This window comes from Juglans regia, chromosome 3, assembly GCF_001411555.2.
Source record: "Juglans regia cultivar Chandler chromosome 3, Walnut 2.0, whole genome shotgun sequence".
NCBI lineage: Eukaryota > Viridiplantae > Streptophyta > Magnoliopsida > Fagales > Juglandaceae > Juglans > Juglans regia.
The window spans coordinates 31,244,012-31,264,453 of record NC_049903.1 but is presented as its reverse complement, the minus strand read 5'-3'; the positions used below and the strand labels follow the sequence as shown (position 1 = coordinate 31,264,453).

Below are 20,442 nucleotides of genomic sequence, written 5' to 3'. Positions count from 1 at the left end.
GGACAGTCAACCATAGCCTTGATCTTGGATGGATCTGCTCTTACTCCTTCAGCAGAGACCAAATGTCCAAGATAATCAATCTTTTTACAACCAAACTTATATTTACTTCTTTTAGCAAACAATATGTGTTTTGCTAAAACTTCCAACACCAATTATAAATGATGTAAATGTTCTTCTTTGTTCTTATTATATATCAAAATATCATCAAAGAAAATTATAACAGATTTCTTTAAAAATGGTTGAAATACCCCATTCATTAAGGATTGAAAGGTGGCAGAAGCATTGGTTAAGCCAAAAGCCATAACTAAAAACTCATAGTGGCCTTAGTGTGTTCGAAATGTAGTATTCTCAATATCAGCTTCTCTCACCCAAATCTGATGGTACTCAGACCTACGGTCTAGTTTGGAAAAAATTGTTGCTCCTCAAAATTCATCCAACAATTCATTCACTGAAACTTTTCTTTCACTGTTTTCCTTTTCAGTGCCTTGTAATCGATGCACATACACCAAGAGTCATCAACCTTCCTCACTAAAAGTACATGTGAGGAAAATGGAGACTAACTACTTCTGATCACTCCTGCTATTAGCAATTCCTTTACTATCTTTTCAATCTCATATTTTTGGGCAAAATGATACATGTATGGCCTGACAAAAATAGGGAATGTACCCTTTTTTATATTGATTTGGTGATCTTGACTCCTCATAGGTGGCAACCCTTTAGGTTCCTCAAAAATTCCAGTATATCTATTCAATATAGCCTCGATACATGAATCCATTATTTCTCCATTGCCAACTTGTTCTTGTTGTACAATCCGTAGCTATGTTCCTTGGATATCAAGTCGGTGGTGGATAGGCCTTCCTCTCAATAGTGGTAAATTGAAAATTCTGGACACCCTCCACCAATTTAGAATTACTGGAACTCATACCTCTTATAGTCACATATTTCTTGTTATGCTCAAAAGTTCATAGTAAGGCCATTCAAGTCCACAATATGGGACCCAAAGTCCTTAACCATTGCATCCCTACAACTACATCACAGCCCCTAGTGGTAATAAAAAGAAATCAATATGGAACTGATTCCTTTGCATATGAAATTGAACCCTCTCTATCATTCCTTCACTTCTTATTCTCTCCCCATTTGCCACCCTAACTTCAATCTACTCTTTAGAACTTACTATTAATCCCACTCTTCTAGCTGCCATGGGATTAAGAAAATTATGGGTACTACATGTGTCTACAAGAATGAACATAGATCAGTTTTGAACTTTACCATTAGCTCTCATGGTTCTTGGGCTCAAAGAACGTCCACCTGCAATGGCGTGAAGAGATATTTCAAGGACCTCATTTTCACCCGTCACAAGTGCAGTGTTGTCGCCCTCTTTTACTAATTCACAATCCTCCACATCACCTCTTTAAAACAACTCGATTCCTCACATAACAAAGATTCTCGCTTTCTTGCACTTGTGGATTGGATTCCACTTATCGTCTCAATACTAACACAAGCTCTTCTCCCTTCTCTTATTCATCTAAGCTAGACTAACTTTCGGCACGGGCAAAGAAGGCTTGAAGTTATTGATTTTTCCACCAAAAGAACTTTCCTTTCTTCCAACACTGCTACTTGTCAAATTGCCCCTACTGTAACTAATACATAAGGAGCAAGATAGGGAGACATAAGGAGCCCGATAACTCCCTATCTTGCTTCCACCCCTAGTGCTGAGAATGAACTCCTCTTCAATATTACCTAATCCAAAGGCAGAATTAAGATTCTGAGGGTGTAGCATCATCACTAGCAAGCTTATCTCAACTTTCAACCCACACAAGAAACAACTTAATTTGTAATTCTTAGATAACTCTTTTAATCTATTGGAGATTACTTCAAAATGTTGTATCCTGCTTTAATCTCGGAAGTGCTTTTATGGGATCATCATAAGATGAACTCCCAACTCTTAACTATTGTGCATCAATAAAAGAACTCCAAGTATTGAAAATCCCAGTTTTCTCAGCATCTTGAAACCATATCAATGCATTTCCCTCTATATAAAATGAGGACATCAAAATCTTTTGCCCATCCGGCATAGGGTGTAAAGCAAAGTAGTGATTTTCCTTATAAATCCACTCAGTTGGATTCTCCCCAACAAATTTTGGAAATTCTAATTTTATAGAATGAAGTTTCATATCTGCCAACACCCCAGAATGCTCAAAATTAAGACCTTCTTCCTGTTTGCCATCACCATTCTGATATCCTAGTCTTCCTCCATTCACAACTTCTAACAGCACATCTATTTTCGAATTCAACATCTCCAAAGAACCCTAGTGGTCCTCAACCCTCTTTTCTTGCTATTCTTGGTGCTGCCTTAATCCCCAAACCATGTTTTCCAACTCCTTGAACCGAATCCCATATGCCATTATTCTCAAAAATTGGAAAGAAATTTCCTAGAATTTTGAACTGTTCTGATGCCAATTGTAACAAAGAACAAATATAGTGCATAACTTCTGATCTTTGAGGGATCAAACTCCTCCAAAAGAAAGACTTTATTGAATTTTCTCAACAACCTTTACAATAAAAGCTTCAGTATTTATACAATTCAGCAGTCGTTATTCTAGTTACAAATGAAAGGGTATTCTTGTAATCTACACTGAGTAAGTAAGGCTATACACGAAATTTACTATATTTAATGAATCATGTGCCCATCACATGCCCTTCACTGCTTATTAACCATCAATTCCTTCACACCCCGTACGACTCACCATCCTTCACTATTGCACTGCCCTCAAGTCATTGCCACAGCTTATGCATCTCATAACAGAAGCATGCTGCATATTAGCTAAAAATCACAGCGTTTGATTTACTTTATTTTTGTGATTTTCATCATAATCGAATTCAGGTCTTCTTCTTCCACATTGACAGCAGTTGGCGACGATCGGATTTGGGGCAGCAACTGTAGGCTCACAATTTAAAGAGCCGGAATTAAATTATATGCACAATTAAATTAAGGTATGTTGAGGCGATCCCAAATAATTTGAGTAGTTATGTAAATAGTAATAGTTTGTGGATCCTATTGAGATGTGTTTGAATATAAATAGGTTGTGATATGTGTTTAAATATATGAAGTAGGCTAAGATGAGTTTAACTTTTTTATAGAGTCAAAAAATTAATGTGTCTCATAAATTATTGGTTTGAGATGAGTTAAGATAAGTTGAGTTGATTTCAACAACCAAACAGACTCGTGCTTGCACGGGAAGTGTGATATATCATCTCAAAATTTTTTATAATTTCACTTCCAAAAATTACTCAACACAAACTACTTTTAATTTTAAGTTTTCAATTTTTTAATCTAATTATTATCTAATCATTTAAATTTTCTAGATTTTCTAACAAAACATATAAACAATACAACTTTGTAAATCTAAAAATAAAAATAATGTTAAAAATTATATTCCTAACAGTAATTTTATTCAACTTTTTCTCTCTTCTTTTCAAAAACCCAATAAAATATTTTAATTCAAATTATTTTAAAATTATTCACAAACCATTTGTATTCATAAAATTCTAATATCATCTCACTTTCCAAACAAGTTTTAAAGTATTCATAGATTCAGATTTAAGATAGTTTTATTGGTTTTTATTCAAATTTTGGTTGAGTCCGTCATTAAAAAATAAAGTTTTCTTTTACGTGGATTTTGTATTTATATAGGGTTTTTAGGTATTTTTTCTTTTTCTTTTTCTTTCTAAATGTTTAGTTGAGTGAAAAGTCCATTTATATATCGTATAAAAATTTAAAAAATAAAACTGAAGAGATTTTTCCCATTCATTTCCGTCTCTCTCTAATTATTCTTTATGGATAAGACGGAAAAAAGTAATCGTTTTTTATTTTTGTTGCAGTTACTAGTATCAAGTATCAAGTTTTGTTTCCGCACATTTTGGAGTTCTTTAGATGGGCTAATCAAGAAAAATTACTTTTTTTTGGGAAATATATAGCATTACTAATCATTAAGTAAATACATCACAAACCATCAAGGTGGTAGTCTAGTTAGCAAAGGTTCGGAGATCGTTCTTCTCTCCCTTGCACGTGGTCACAAGTTCGAAACAACTTACCTTGTAAAATCTAGGAGTGAAAACCGACTGTAGGTATTCAATTTCAGTCCAAAACTAAAACTGAACCAAGCACTTATATACATGTTTAAAACCAGCCAATAAAAGGGGGAGAAAATCAGCGACGTCGATTTCAGAGTGATCCTGGTCGGTCGTCGATGTCCCTTCAGCTCACGATGAGACAAAAACTTAGAAAGAGAGAGAGAATGGTGTCCCGTCCACTTCTACATCGCAATGAGAGAGAGAGAGAGAGAGAGAGAGAGAGAGAGAGAGAGATGAGCAGCAGATGGCGGAGCACTGTGCCACTGCATAAAAGAGGAGAGAGAGAGTTTGATATGAGAATCGGGAGAATAAGAATAAGGGAAGGGGGTATTAAACTCAAAATTAAAACGACGCCTGTCATTTCAATCTAATTTTTTGTCTAAAAGATACTTGTAAAAAGACGTCATTTTACTTTTGTTTTATCTAAGAGAGAGAGAGAGATATATATATATATGTATATATATATATATATATATAATGGGAGAAGCTACGAACTAGTCGGGTGAGAAACCCTCTTTTACACCCACGAATAAGACACTACCATGTATAGATTGCAACAAATTAGAGAATAAGCTGCATGCAGGTGATCACGTTATTTTGTTTTCTCTTTGACCGATCTCTTCCCCCCTCCTCTCTCTCTCTCTCTCTCTCTCTCTCCCTACTTCTCCTCCGATTTTTTGCCCTTCAACCATACTCAGATCACATCTTGATTTTGTTGCATTTTGATTTCTGTTTGACTACGGAGAAAATGTGAAAAATTCATGGGCTGATATATCATATAGTATGATTTTGCACTAACTAATAATGCAATGGTAAAACCAAGACACCCTAAAATTTATGTCTGCACCTGAAATTGGGTTTTAGCTTTTGATACCTGCACCTAAAACTCATAGGCGTTAGTAATATAGTAACTTTTAGTGGCAACACATCACTTGTCGTCATGATTTTATAGAGAAGAAACATACAATTTCCTTGGTTATTTGAGCAGTACCAGTACACTGTGCGTGTGTGTGGGTGGGTGGGTGTTAGTAGGATATTTTAAGATAAATCATGAGGATTTCAATGATATATTGATTGATGAAGATTTACTTTTATTGGGTGTTAGCAGAAGATTTGTTGTATTGTTGAAGATTTGAGCACATAAGACCATGATGTTTTTGTTTTGGAATGATGAAAAGCAAAAACACTAGCAAACAAGATATTATCAAAATGTTTTTGTTTTGGCGCTAGGGAGAGGAAATCAGTAGATGGTGCTGGTGAGAGAAAGAAAGGGAAAGAGGGGAGATTGCAAGGGGAAGATGAGAGAAATGATGGGGGATTATTTAATACACTAGCCCATATCATAAATCACTTGAGTCTCATACTTGTTGAGATGTTATTGGCCAGTGTAAAAAAGGTGAAGACACCCGACTGGCTTGAAGTTTTTTCCATATAATATATATATTATCTATTGGCCGGTTCGACTCAATTTGATCAATTTCCTACCGTCGACCAACCAGTTCTCTGCTGGTTTCGGTCAAATCCAGACTCCTGCAACCGGTTCACATCGACGACGACCAATTCCATCGGTTTCTATACAACCCTAGTACTAAAATCTGTGAACCAGATGTCATATCGTGGGAGCCTTTGCATGCTGGCACTTTAGTGAGGTTGGAGTAATGGGCTGCTTCTTTCGAAATTAATAGCTATGACTTAATTCGAACATGCCACAACAAGGGAGGGCCCTTATGGCCACGCCCAGACGAGAAAGCACAACTCCCCACTCTTTTGAAGAAAAAAAAAAGTAAATACATCACAATTTATTACTTCATTTTCCTCTTTTTGTTATTAAGGCGTTATTGGACTAATGGATGTTGGACAAGAACAAACCAGCACACGCACCTTCTATAGATACAAATATCCTGATTCAAACATGTTTCGAGTACAACATCCAATACAGGTACAAATACTTCTTAGTTGACCTGTCTGCAAAATCATGAACAAATCACTTCTCAACCTAACATGCTAAGCAAATATTGTTTTATCCATTAAACATGAGTAATATTAGATACAATTATGGGTTGTACAAGCGCCACATACTATTTTTTTAAAAAATAAGTAAATTTAAGACTCACGTGAAATAATAATTTTAAACAATAAATCCTACTCTTTTTTAAAGTAAGTGTGCACTTTTTACATAACATATGACTATATTTCACTTTACTTATTACATATTTACATATAGGATTTTTTAAGTGATCTTCTCTATTTCGTTACACCATGTCGGCTAGGCCTGCAACCCGGCATGAAACAACCAGGTTTGTACCCGACCCGAAAGCACTTATTTAAGGCACCAAACCTACCCGATCCTACCCGAGAAAAATGGAATTAGGTCGAACCCGTATGACCCGACATTTACTGAAGAAACCCACAGTTTCCAGCCCAAGCCTTCAACAGATGCTACAACAAACCCCACGACCTCAGCCCAGTCTTCTTCTCCACTTCATCTTCAACTCGAGTCTTCTGTTTCCAAATCTGGGGTTCCAACATGTTACAGTCAGCAGTTTGAGAGGTAAGAAAGGCAGAATCTTAGAGGGCTCAGGAAGGAACAAGACGAAAGGGATGAAGAAGTTTGGTCTGAAGTGAGAAACTCCCTTTTAAATCCCAACCTGTAATAGTGAAGTGTTACACAACATTCGATCTCCATAATTTCTCATTTCCCAAACTACATCCTCGATCTCCTTCATCGCCCACTTCAATCGTCTAGTTTTTTTTTCTGACTCATTGGAATCGGATCAGGGTGGCACAACACAAATGGTTATTTGTAGTTCATCCTGTTCAACAGACATCGCCACGACCAAGCTCATCTAATTACAAGACAATCTGCTTCGATTGTTAAGGTTTCTTATGTTATGCAAAAGAACCCCAAGTTTGCTCGAGGAGATGGACTTCGACGACGTCGTATCCACGGTGAACGAAGACAAAGAGCCTCAACCTGCTCTGCTTTATTTTGCTTTGCCATTGAGTAAGCTGAAGCAACCACTCTAGCCCGAGGATATGGATGCATTGGCGGTGAGAAATTTGCTGCATTGATGGTTGTAGTGAAATGAAATTTGCTTTATTTTGCGTTGATGAAGGCAAGTGGAGGTGAGAAATTTGCAGAGTATCACAAACTGAGGAGAAATTTGCAAAATATTTAGCCGGTTAGGGTTTGAGCCTGGGGAGAAGTTTGTATTTATACGGATGGGTCGACAAGGAAGATAAAAACCCGTTCCTAGTCATGTAGACCCAACCAGATAGCAACCCGATAGGGTAGGGTCGGGTCGAGCCAGGCCGGGCAGGTGATTTTAATCAGGTCCTTCGATTTCTCAATTCTTTTGCACAGCCCTAATGTCGATTATTATCTTAGTTAATTTCATCATTTATTTGTTTAAATATTATTGAAGACTTTCAAGTTTCAACTATTTTATTGTTCGTCAATTTTGGTTTTTAATGATTAATTACCATTTGGTTTCTACTTTAATCAAAATTATCCCTCGAACCTCCCGTCTCTATTGAGCCACGCCATCCCAATATTCAGTACTTGCAGAAACCAAATGTCTGCTCACAGCTCGTCATCCCAAAGTTCTTCAATGGTCTTGTAGGCACCAAAGGTCTCATGGACATATGCAGTACCCTTACAAAGCCTCTCCTGCATGAATAAACAAATTCAGTCATTTTTTTAGCAGGGAATTAAAGGGTAGGAGAGAGCAACCCGAGGTGGTCTTCCTACTTGGGCGTGATAATAATAGCACTCCATTCGCTGATAACTAGACAATTGGAAGCGGCAGACGCTCTCTCAAGTCGAATTGAGCCATAATAGCCTAGAGCCACACTAGGGAATTCAATGAATTCTTAAGTGGCTAATATTTAAAAGTTTAAAGTGGATCTGAATATTATTTAAAAAGTTTTAAAGTGGATCTATATTCAGATTCAAACTTAGGACTTAATACATGCCAAACAACATGGGACCCAAGTACCATAAACAAATGCAGCGCCCTTAAAATTACAGTCATTTTATATCGTAGTGTACTATAGAAACTACTGAGTCATCCCACTCTCTGCTAACAAAGTGGATCAAGAATAAGTGATTAGAATACAAACGGCCAGCCAAGGATCCGCAAATCATCTTAAAACATGTTTTCAAAATAAAATATCTAACAGGGATGGCAAGACCAATGGCTGCAAGTCGTAGAATTATATTTTGATAAGAAGGTTCAAAGAAAGATATATTCTCGCAATGCACACCTAGAATGGTGAGTACTGCAAGGTTAATTACCTGCTCAATTTCCGAGAACTTGGCAAACAAATCTTTGGATATAGACCAATCAAAAACTTCAAGATTTTCTTTGATCCTTTCCTCGTTTGTGCTCTTAGGCAGTATGCTGTGACCCATCTGCAGCCCCCAACGAAGAGCCACGTGTGCAGGAGTCTTCCCCAACTTCTCTGCGATCATAAGGAGAATTGGATTCTGAAGCACCTCGTTCTTAGACCACCTACCAGGGGCACCCAAAGGAGTATACCCCTGAAAAGAAAAAGCTCATCAAATAAAGAACAGGAAATAGTGGTTCAAAGCTCGTATAAATGAAAAATAGATCCATTTTGTTTCTAAAGCTCTTGCCACTAGTCTATTGTACTTAATAAATTATGCACCTTTTGGCATTCAGCACATAGAAATTATAAACCACTTTATATCTGCATACTCACAGATAAGTGAACTCCTTTTGATTTACAAAATGCATGTAATCCTGGCTGCTGCCATGAGGGGTGACACTCAACTTGGTTAACAGCTGGAGGCACTCGTGCTACCTCCAACAGATCCCCAAGCTTCTTTGAAGAAAAATTGCTCACTCCAATAGCTCGAGCCTTGCCAGAATCATAAAGCACCTCCATTGCTCTCCATGTACTTGGTATGTCGGGTTGGATAACATTTTCAGGCTTATAGCCAACCGAATCCTTTCTCATTCTAACGGGCCAGTGGATCTGCATAAGAAATTAACCAACTTAGCAACTGAGAGTTGTCTAATAATGAAATGAAAAGAAAAATTCCAGTGAGACTCCCAAAGTCTCTGTCTCTGGATTTCTCTTGATCTATGTCATGGATGAAGCACGGCATGATATATCATTAACCTAGTTGGACTCCAAGAGTCCAAAGGCAACTCATGTCATGGTGTTAGTCACCAGACTGTAATTTGTTTTGATAAGTAGACATCAGACTGTAATTCATGGAAGGTTATAGCTTAGTACATACGAGATACAGATCCAGATAGTCAAGTTGCAAGTCCATCAAAGTTTTATCTAATGCCTTTGGCACATCATCTGGCGCGTGATCAGTACACCTACAAATAAATATAGCTCAATTTAGACAATGAAAAAAATTCATGAAACTATGCTAGGAATCAGTAAACAATGTTAGTGAAATCATAGTGCGGTTTCAAGTCAAGTAAGTATTAGACAAACCAGAGTTTGGAGGTGATCCATAAGTCCTCACGCTCCACTACTCCCTCATTAAACAGCTTCTTTAAAGCAGACCCAATCTAGATAATCCAGAAATTAGGTCACAACATGACTATACACTTTTTAACGGATCAAGTGTAACACCCGGGCCAGCCAAGCCACTTTACAAAAATGTTTGAGTTTTGGTTAAAATCATTTGGGATTACGAGTAAAATTTTTAGAAGGGAGTTTGAGCCTAAGATATTTTTGGCGGTGTATAATTTTTCTATAAGTTTGATAATTAGGTTTCAAAGTCTTTAAGGGATCAGGTGGATGTTCATCAAAAATTTATGGAATAATTATAATTATTTTAGGTTTGATCTACTTTCTATTTTGGTCTATATATATATATGAAGCAACTACAACCCTAGACTAAGTGCCGCTCGGTTCCCTCTTCACTGAAGACCACGGTTTCTCTGCAAAACACCAAACCGAAGCCTCGGTCTGCAACATCAAACGGCCACCCGCAGAGCCACTTCCGTGCAGCAACTCCACCACACACAGTCTCACCGGTAGCTCAAGCACTCGGAGTCCTTCCCCCAGCCGTGCGCCACCGTCCCTCAGGGTTCCACGTCCGGTTTCTCAGCCGCTGGTTTAGAGCCTCTCCCCTGTTTTCACGCCTAAAAACAGAGGAATTCTCCCTCCATCCGTGTGTTGCCAACTTGGCAATCCTCACCGCCAACCGTTGTCGCACCACCATAAGTCCACCGCGTGCCACCTCTGCCCTTTCAGTAAGCCACGGAAACCCCCCCTCACCATATCTCCCCCTTCGCCTCTTATCTCACGTTTACTCTCTCTCGGTTTCAGCTCTATCTCTCTCCCCGTGCAACACTGTCGAGGACATCATCACCGACTCAGCCCAGCCTTCGTTGCACTCCCATGGTGTCACTGCCTCGTTTGGTCGTGGGTGAGTTCTGTCGCAACTCCCGCTTGAGCCTTGCAGGTTGTGTTCGGTAGTTGTGATTAGTGCTTAAAATAGAAACATTTAGTATATATATATCGGAGGATACAGTAGGTAGAATGGTGTGTTTCGGGTTTGACCTTTCTACCCCTATTATTAAAGGCATACTTTAATTTTTGGAGAGGCTTTCAATGAACTACAAGATTTATACCTATAGACTTAATTTTATTGATTAGTGTTTAAACCTAGTGAATTATTTTTTTAGCGAGTAAGACTTGAGATTAAATAGTTATACGTCATTTTGGTAAACCCGTCTAATTTTATTAGACGTGATTTATTATGTTTGATAAACTGTTTTAGTAATTTTATTGGACGGAGATTTTTGTTTTTAGCAAGCTAAAATTTCACTGTTATAGATATGGGTAGTTAGACTCGAATTTGATTTTTTTATATAATTATATTATATAGTAGGAATTTTAAAGTTACACTTCAATTGTAAGTAAGTTAGAATTAAATGTTTAGTCGAAGTCGGATATTGATGAGTTTAGAAAGTGATGTTGAAAATAATGAGAATTTTGAGATTGAGGAATTAAAAATTGACTATTTTATAAGTGTAGGCTTGAATATCAAAATATGAGATTGATTGGAGACTTATGAAAATTTACGTGATTATCTTATAGGCGATGATTAATTTTGGTTCGGCATTATTGAGGAAATTTTCGAAAAGCTAAGAAGTCCAGGTAAGCGGGGTTCCTATGCTAGATTTGCATAAAAAGAAATGAACTGAGGTTGGTTTGTAAAAATGTGCATGTTGTTTTAAAAAAAAAAAAAAAAAGTGAAAAACAACCTCAGTATATGTTTTACATTCCCTCATGAGATACGTATGAAAGAGAAAAGAAATGTTTTTGACATGAAATGTGTAGACATGAGCAATATTTGACATGTTTCTGAAATATGCAAAAGAGCGAATATGATATCATTGAAATTTTTATGCATGTGATATGAAATGATATGGATCTGTTTTTGATCAAATAGAAATGATATGAATATGTTTCGCACGTGTTTTGATATGATATGGATATGATAAAACTTTGGCATACTTATCTGTTCTGAATATGGTTCTGATATGATGATACTGTTCACGTGATATGGTTGGTACCACCATGATATGATATGAGTGCACCCACTTTGGAAACAAAGTGGTCTTTTTACGTGTTCTTTCCTGTGTGCACACTCGGGGCTCCGAGATTGAAAAAGGGGAAGTTCACCACATGATACTGCCTGGTTTGGCCACCGGGGATAGCACAACCCTACCACGGGGGTTAAACATGGTATATGATATGATATGACAAGATGAATATGTTCAGTTATGTTATGCCAAAGCGTTTGTGAATATGAAATGGATCCTCAAATATGAATTGTTGACTTGAGTATGAAATGTTTGAAAAGTCGCTCTGATTTTCTGATAACACGTTTTCTGAGATCTGCATATAAAAATAAAATGTTTTGTTTCTGCATATTGAACTTTCTGAAAAGGCTCATGTTTACATGCTAGTATATGTTCTCTGCTTACTGAGTTGTTGATAACTCACCCCCCTTATCTTCATATATTTTCAGATGATATTGATTACCCAGCTGGGGGTCAGGAATATAATTGAAGCTGGCTAGATATGGATGGAAGGATTGGGTACTTTAGAGTACCATTGTTAGTAGATAGATTTAACTTGAGTATTTGAAGTACTTTACGTTGTTTGGACCTATTGAGACCTAAAGATGTATTGATATATTTTTGAGGTTATTGGGAGATTGTGGACCCCTTTTGGTTTATGTTTTGAAATGATAACTTATGGAGTTTTATTATGGTTATTTGGAAAAAAAAAAAATATATATATATGAATTGTGTGCTAATCATGAAGTCCTTGGAGTTTTAAGTGCTTGGAGAGACAGGTTTGTTAGTGACATGAGTTAACTCTCCGGACCCTCGGGTACGGGGCGTTAAATCAAGGTTCCCGCAAGTTTTTACCTGAACTTGAGGGCCTCAAGTGGGAGAAAGATAAACACATAAAGTGGCTCTCCAGAAATTATTATTCATTTAATACTGCCTGAAATATTTATACGAGTAGCAAGAAATGATGTAAGGCCCACTTCATGAGTCTCTCCCACACTTGAGGCTCTCAAGTTCAGGCAACAACTTAAGGGGATCTCTTTCCTTTTTTAACTGTCATCAAAATCAAGGTGAAGCAATTTAGCTAAGTTCTCACCATAGATTCATGAACAGAATATTGATACAATCAATGCTGACAGAATATGCTTTTCCTGTTTAGCATAATATAATACAAATCTATAGCTTTCTGTCTAAGGGGAGAAAAAAAGAAACTAAGAAAGATGTTTCATTACTCGAGAAAGTATCTTTGCACAAGCAAGAAAAAGAGGTCAACCATAGTAGCTGAATGTTGATATTTACCGAAAGTACATAAATGGGAAGATGAATGGAAGGAGTGGACAAAAATATGTTTAATTTTTTCTCTCGCATTTTTCAAAACCTAATAAAGCATCTTAACTTAAACCATTTCAATATTATTCACATAATTCTTATCTCATTCCGCATGCATCTCCTAAATTAATCTTTTGGTCCATCTAGATTGAACTAACCATTTGTTGATCTTAGCTTGTAACAATAATGTTTGTAGTCATCAAGGCCTACGGTCTTAAGGCAATTTTCACTGTGTATATGGGTGTAATCGGTCCAGTTTGGTCTAGGGAAGGTCACAGACTGAAAATTTTGATCCATCATTTTTGTCAGATTGGACTGTTAGCCATTGGTCCAGTCGACCCATTTGGTCCGATTCGGTCCACGAATTTTTTTTTATAGAAAAATTAATACAACAAATTAATTAAATTAGTAAAATTAATATTAAGTGATCTCTTTAACATTTTATATATGGTTAATGATAATCCTTTAGATGAAAATTACATAACTAAGTTATATAACTATTATATAAAATAATATATCATATATATATAAATATTTAAATATATATCTATATATTGTAGGTCTTGGTTTGGTCTGGTCTAAAAACACACACCCTAAGACCGAGCAATAAGACTGTCAATGCGGTCCAGTCCAGATCAAATCATTCAGCCTAGTCAATTTTTCCAATCCAGACTGATAGACTTGCACCCCTAATTAATTAGAGCAATGCTAGGTACAATTCCCATTTGGGGACTGCAATGCAAGCATAGGCTATTTTAATTTTAAAATTTTTTAAAATTATAAAATTATCCCTCCTAAAATGATGTTTTCTCTCATTTAATAATGTGCCTCACATGAAGTCCCCACTTGAAGACTGCAAATAAAATTTCTCAATTAAGTATTTGATAAATTTTTGTAAGCATTTGTTAGAAGCTGCAAGCCTTACGTCATATTATAAATGTTGGATTTTTTAATAGAACTTTTGTAACTTTCTTTTTAGTTATTGAATGTGTGTAATTCGAAATGTATTTAACAGTTAAGATTGAAGATTACATTGAATTAATTATTGGTCAATATTAAGCCCTGTTTTGATATAAGAAGCGTTTCATCTCATCTCATCATTATAATTTCTCAAATTTTTATATAAAATATAATAAATAATTCAACTTTTTCAAATTACAAAATAATAATAATATTAAAAAAATAATATTCTTGTAAGGGGATCTTCCCCACTTCACAAAGCCCACTGGGCCTTGGCCCAAGGGTCACCAGAACCATACATAGAGCAAGGTGTCTGCCAGGAAAAAGGAGTTGAGTGACCAAAAGGACAAGTCAACCTGACATTGCACAGCTGTGTTCTGAAATTTGGAACTTGCATGGAACACATTGGAAAATGCAGAAGACCCTCAGCAAAGTACTAAACCATTCAGGAAATCCAGATTGAACCATTCAGCCCAGTAGAATAAATTTTTTTCAATCCGAATTGTTAATGGCATCATTACCGAGATACACGCCACATTTATAGTGCCGTCATAGAGCCACGTCGCATTAAATGACTTTGACAGTAGAAATAGTAGGAGGGACACGAACTCCATGGAGACGGCACTTTGACAGTTGTAATATCATTTTATTACTATATAATGAATAAATGAATAATTTAATGTGAGAATTTGATCTGAATGGAATAGTTAAAGTCAAATTCATTTTATATTATTTTATTGTTATATAATGAAAAATAACTATTCTAATGTGGGGATTAGAATAACCAAAATCAAATTTATCTCATATTAATTAAAAATATCTTTTAATTTTGACTAATTCATTAAGAGTGGTCTTCATAAAGCCTAATTTAGCTAGTAAAAAGTGAAAAAATGAGATAAAGTCAAGTTCAGCCGCTAGCGGTAATAACTTTGGAATTACCGAGTTGGTACAGTGCTAGCAATGCTAGCAGAATTCACTCAATAAATTTTTTTTTATTATAATAATCAATTTTTTTATTAAAATAAAATAAAATCAATTTCATAAACCTAGTCCCCCAATTTTTTTTTTTTTCTAAACAAGCAAATATATTTCATTAAAAAATATGATAAAAGAGGGGATGAGGTTTCTCAATAAACATCCCAAAACAATAATAACAGTGCAAAGTGATGGATAAAAAAGAAAAAAAATGAGTTTTTACAATCAATTTCTTGGTCGTCACCCATGTCCTACCAAGAGGACGCCATCTTAAAAGACGGAAATAAATTATTCAAAAAAAAATTGTGAACAATGGAAACACCGTAGGCAGCGGTGAAACCACCGCTGAAAGTGGTGAGAGTGGCGAGTGAACTGTTGCTTATTGTCTTGAGATGATTTTTGAAGAGATCCTCAGTCCGTTCTTCAAGATCACGATTTAGGAAAAATAATAATATAGAATAAAATCCAACATCAAATGGACTAATATGCCGATCATCTGTATCGCTGTTGCCACACGCCTCTTGCTTTTACTTCATTTTCACGAAAAGGGACTTGCGAACATTAGTTTCAACCTGCAATTTTTCTTTCTGTAATTTTTTTTGAACTTTCCATACAGCCAAGCAAAGCACGGCATTTGTATTGGCTTCGGGAAAACTGTAGGGGATTCCCACTCCACCAAATTTGTGTCTTGTGTTTATTAGTTTATCTATAAATGCTTACTTGCAGAGAGAAAAAAAAGAAGAAGAAGCAAAACACCGCATTTTAGCTTCAATTAAGGATCTAATCTCCAATTGAAGGTAAATTTTTTAACTTTATTTTCCAGATCTACTTTTAGTGATTATACAAATTTCCTTCAGATTTTGATAACTTTTTCTGTAGATTTTGCTTCTGACCATGTTATTTTTCCTTCTTTTAACTAGGGTTTTTTGAGAAATGTTTTTTCATGACTTTTCTATGTTGTTTATAGGTTATTTCGAGGTTTTTGTTGGCTTTTATGCCATTATGTTTTGTTCATGAGAAAACTGAATATTTCATTGTGGTATTATCATGAAAATAACATTCTAATTTGAATTGAAGAATAATGGGCACAAAAAAATTGGGAAAACTTTTAACAACGGAACATTGTGATGTAGGGCTAAGTTTTGTCAATTGATTTCAAGAATTTTCAGTATATATAATACAAATTGCTAGCTGATATTGTTTATCAACTCTACTTTCATCATCAGTCATTAAGGAGTATAATGTGAAAGAAAGAATGACCTTTAAAAAAACTTATAAAGAAATTTAGAATGAAGAAAGATGAACTTACTTATATTGAATGAAAACTTATGACAGTTGGAAAAATGTGTTTTTTCAAGAATATGACCGTTAGATATAAGGACAAAATTTGAATAATATTTTAATAAAAATAATAAAATTGAATAGCTAATATAAAGAGTGGGATGTAGTCCTGTAAAATTAATAGCTAAATCAGGAAAAAAAAAAAAAAATACAAGTCTTAGTTTTTTTTAATTGAATTTTACTATCATTACTATTTCTTTTCTTAAATGTCCAATCGAGCGAAGACATTTTCATTTTCTTTCCCTTGAATTTTGGAGCAAATCTTATACGGTACTAACATTTTGGAATTGTATAACGGAAAAAGTGGCAATTTGAAGAGTGGAAGTCAAATCCCTCGAAATATCAAAAGAAAAAGAAAAACAGAACACATAACATGACAACTAAATTTAACTTTGCCCTCATTTTCCAATGAACCTGCAGCAGTTATCTCGCTGCTCATATTTCGCCATCCCATAACTCCTCAACAGTCCTGTACGGACCAAAAGTCTCGTGGACAAAGACGGAGTTCCCTGTTGTCAATCTTTCCTGCACAATAAACATCGGGAACATACATAATCGTCATTATACCATATTCATTGGACCTCATACACAATCCTTCAGAGACCCAGTAAAAGCATCATAGAGGGAATTAGCATTATTATAATGATGAAAAATGCTAATATGCCGTCAATGTTTGCTTTCTTATTTTGATTGTTCATGTATTAATCATTTTTTTTTATCGATAAACAAGTTTTTATTAATCAAAAGAGTCCACAAGAGCCTAAGTATATGGAACTTGTGCAAGAGCAACGCCTAAGCGTATGATTGCAGCAAAACTTAAAGGACCAATTCACTTGATAACATATTAGCAGGAAATAGCGACTGTAAATGCTGGTAAAAGCTATATATAGAATTGGCCATGAAAAAGAATGGTGCAGACAGTTCTGAAGTATAATTTAGAAAGACAATGTCTAACTGAATACTTGCCTGCTCAATTTTGGACAATTTGGCGAGCAAGACTTCAGGTATAGACCAGTTGAAGATATCAAAGTTGTCCTTAATCCTTCCTTCATGTGTACTTTTTGGAAGCACGCTATGACCCATTTGCAGACCCCAACGAAGGGCTACTTGTGCAGGAGTTTTGCCTAGTTTCTCTGCAACCATACCTAGAATTGGATTCTTAAGAACGTCACTCTTGACCCACGTACTGCCAGGAGAACCTAATGGCGAATGTCCCTAGATAAAAAAAACATCACAATGTTACCATTTTTAACAATCTTAAAACCTTCAATTATAGAAATAAAAAATATTTAACTCTTCAGTTAAGATTTGCCTCCTCACAAATAGATAAACCATCTTAAGATACTGAATATATGTGCGTACGCACAAATAAAAGCATTTCAAAATTTGCGTATAAACTCACAGATAAGTGAACTCCCTTGGATTTACAAAATGCATGTAATCCTGCCTGCTGCCATGAAGGGTGGCACTCCACTTGGTTAACAGCAGGAGGCACCCGTGCTACCTCCAACAGATGGCCAAGCTTCTTTGAAGAGAAATTGCTGACACCAATAGCTCGAGCCTTTCCAGAAACATAGAGTGCTTCCATTGCTTTCCACGTGCTAGGTATATCTGGTTGAATGAGGTTTTCTGGTTGAATGCCTATTGACCCCTTCTTCATCCGGACTGGCCAATGGATCTTAAAACGTTGAGCAGCCTCATTTAGTCACAGTTAAATAATGTCCTCAATACCGCATCATCGAGAAGAAAATGATGTCAATACTAATATCTCAAAGTGTAATTTTCTGAGAAGAATAGAAGCAGGCTCAAGGCATTCCATGACTTGGTCATAAGTACTATGCGTGGAATTTTTTTATTTTTATATTTAAAAAAAAAAACCCTTCTATTCCACCTTCAATAGGTAGTTCTAGGAAGCCTTTCTAAAAGTTAGAAGACTGCAGGGTGTGTATCAAAGCAAAAACTAGTGTACCAAGTAATTTGTAGATATCCAAATCGCTCATAAGTTTTAATCAGTGATACATACAAGGTACAAGTCAAGATAATCAAGTTGCAAGTTTCGCAAAGTAGTATCCAAAGCCTCTGAAACATCTTCAGGTGCATGATCAGTGCTCCTGTGGATTAACTCATTTTTAGATGTAAAGAAAACGTACTAGATAAGATCAAAGACCCTGTTAGTAACTCATATAAGGAACAGAGCATTATCATTTTAAATGGAAACTTTTTACTCTATAAAACAAACCAGAGTTTAGAGGTAATCCACAAATCCTCACGCTTCACCACATCATCTTCAAATAGTTTCTTCAGAATGAGACCAATCTACAATAAATGAGTAGTTGAAATCAGATAGTATCTTCATGTACAATTCTTGCAAAAGCTTAAGCAATTTCAATTAGCAATAAAACAAGACTTAGAACATCATGCATCACTAATTATTTCGTGCGTATTAGAAAATAATTAAGTAAAGAGAAAATGGATGTGTCAGCACTTAGCCCCATACCCCAGCATGCGCACTATGACAAACTAACTGGGAATACTCATGAAGGCGTCCTTCCATGTCATCGTTCATATACCCAAATAGAAATCCCCAAAAAAATGCCTAGGGTATTCGAATCTGTAAGTAAATTCCATCTATGAAAGATATATTGTCCACAAGCTTGAATCAAACTGGTTGACTAATATGCGACTCATGCTGTAGGAAGATCTAAAGCATCAAGTGCATGTATCTGATACCTAAAAGCAATTCTATAGCTTAGAAGTTGGTCGTAGTGAGACGATACTAAAGGCTCAAGGCGAGTGACACCAAGTTTTCAGAAAATATTTTACCTCCTTTTCATTGCCATAGAGTTGAGCGCAATCAATATGGCGGTATCCAACCTGCAGCACAAGTAAACATGTTGGCTTGTAGCTAGAGAGCTAATTAAGCTATTCATTACTTTTCACACCACAAAAATTAATCATGACGTCCATAAAAACTCCAAAACCTAAAAACGGCGTATGCGACAGATAAAGAAGGAAACGAAGAAGACCTTGATGGCAGTGGCCAAGGCTTCACCGAGGAGGCTGGGGTCGACCTGCCCCGTCCCCAGTCCCAAAGAAGGGATCTTAGCTCCCGTGTTCAACTCGAAGAACCGAATTTCCTGTGCCATTTCCATGGTGCATGAATAAGGGGAAAGTGGATCAGACGGAGGGAGAGAGTGAACGCAATGTAAAGGGTACGAGACTAGTCGTCGAATGCTATAAATATTAGAACGTACAAATACCGTACAATCAATTTAAAAAAGAGTATAGTTTATTATTAAAAAATTAATTTTCTTTTATGTAAATCTTATATTTATTCACGTTTTTTAAAACGACTGCACGATACTTATATACTTACGATTACAAATATAATTTCTCATAACTTTTAGCTCAGGAGATCATGTGGGGAATTTGATGCGAATTGTAACAAAGAACACGTATAGTGTGTGGAGTGGACATTTGAACTCTTGGGCTTCCGGCCCATCTCTAAGACTAAGCTCATCACTAAGACTAAAATGACTAGGCTTATACTTTGGATTAAGAGCCCCATAGACAAGAGGCTCGTAACCATAATTATGAGATGAGATAACTCTAAAGAGCTAGAGATAAGGCTCCCAATTGGATATAATCATCTTGAGCAAAATAACTCTTATAAAACATGAAGTATCTTCTCCGATTAATAAGGGATCATGAAGGATAAGCACACGAGACTGATGATCAGAGTTAGTCATCATCACGCCACATCCTTCTATACATAACTTGATAGAGGTAACAAATATTTTCATCTTCATTTTATATACACTCATCGGAATTTACACAGGGCGACCAACGTCGTCTCTTCACTACTGCAGGTCATCTATATAGTGGGTGGTGTGAAACATGTCCTTTATAATGACACCGTCTGTGGGATTTTCACATACCTCAATGTGATTTTTACATACCAACCGTCACGCGATCACAAGTCGATCGGGATCCAGGAACAAGCACGACGGAGGTGGAAGTAAGGTTAGCAGAAATGGAAGAGAGGCTGAAACAAGTAATGGTGGTCGTTGAACAACTGCACTAAGAGAATGAGGAATTAAAGCAACAGAGGGATAATCCCTTA

The 20,442-nt window shown here is 36.1% G+C and overlaps 2 protein-coding genes and 1 pseudogene across 2 annotated transcripts; all 3 read right to left on the bottom strand.

Moving 5' to 3' along the window:
* Positions 1-7,699: 7,699 nt before the first annotated feature.
* LOC108988719 (NADPH-dependent aldo-keto reductase, chloroplastic-like) lies at positions 7,700-14,617 on the bottom strand. Its single transcript, XM_035688782.1, has 6 exons — positions 14,525-14,617; positions 9,613-9,689; positions 9,404-9,491; positions 8,860-9,135; positions 8,432-8,677; positions 7,700-7,804 (listed from the first exon to the last, which is right to left on the bottom strand). The coding sequence occupies exons 1-6, from the start codon at positions 14,615-14,617 to the stop codon at positions 7,718-7,720; spliced, it is 867 nt and encodes a 288-aa protein (XP_035544675.1). The 3' UTR covers positions 7,700-7,717.
* A 1,968-nt stretch (positions 14,618-16,585) lies between these two features.
* On the bottom strand, positions 16,586-19,520 carry LOC109004858 (NADPH-dependent aldo-keto reductase, chloroplastic-like). Its single transcript, XM_035688807.1, has 7 exons — positions 19,346-19,520; positions 19,143-19,193; positions 18,559-18,635; positions 18,343-18,430; positions 17,722-17,997; positions 17,286-17,534; positions 16,586-16,844 (listed from the first exon to the last, which is right to left on the bottom strand). The coding sequence occupies exons 1-7, from the start codon at positions 19,469-19,471 to the stop codon at positions 16,755-16,757; spliced, it is 957 nt and encodes a 318-aa protein (XP_035544700.1). The 5' UTR covers positions 19,472-19,520; the 3' UTR covers positions 16,586-16,754.
* LOC108981009 overlaps positions 16,586-20,442 on the bottom strand; it is a 36,394-nt pseudogene continuing 32,537 nt past the window's right edge.

What these genes read in the sequence shown, in the direction of transcription:
- LOC109004858 (XM_035688807.1), bottom strand. Translation starts at nt 19,471, where the DNA reads ATGGAAATGGCACAGGAAATTCGGTTCTTCGAGTTGAACACGGGAGCT. An exon ending in CCAAGGGAGTTCACTTATCT is followed by an intron (nt 17,535 to 17,721) that starts GTGAGTTTATAC and finishes TTTTTTATCTAG; the next exon opens with GGACATTCGCCATTAGGTTC. An exon ending in AATTGTCCAAAATTGAGCAG is followed by an intron (nt 16,845 to 17,285) that starts GCAAGTATTCAG and finishes TTTATTGTGCAG; the next exon opens with GAAAGATTGACAACAGGGAA.
- LOC108988719 (XM_035688782.1), bottom strand. Translation starts at nt 14,617, where the DNA reads ATGGAGTTCGTGTCCCTCCTACTATTTCTACTGTCAAAGTCATTTAAT. An exon ending in ACTATCTGGATCTGTATCTC is followed by an intron (nt 9,136 to 9,403) that starts GTATGTACTAAG and finishes TTTCTTATGCAG; the next exon opens with ATCCACTGGCCCGTTAGAAT. An exon ending in AGTTCTCGGAAATTGAGCAG is followed by an intron (nt 7,805 to 8,431) that starts GTAATTAACCTT and finishes TTATTCATGCAG; the next exon opens with GAGAGGCTTTGTAAGGGTAC.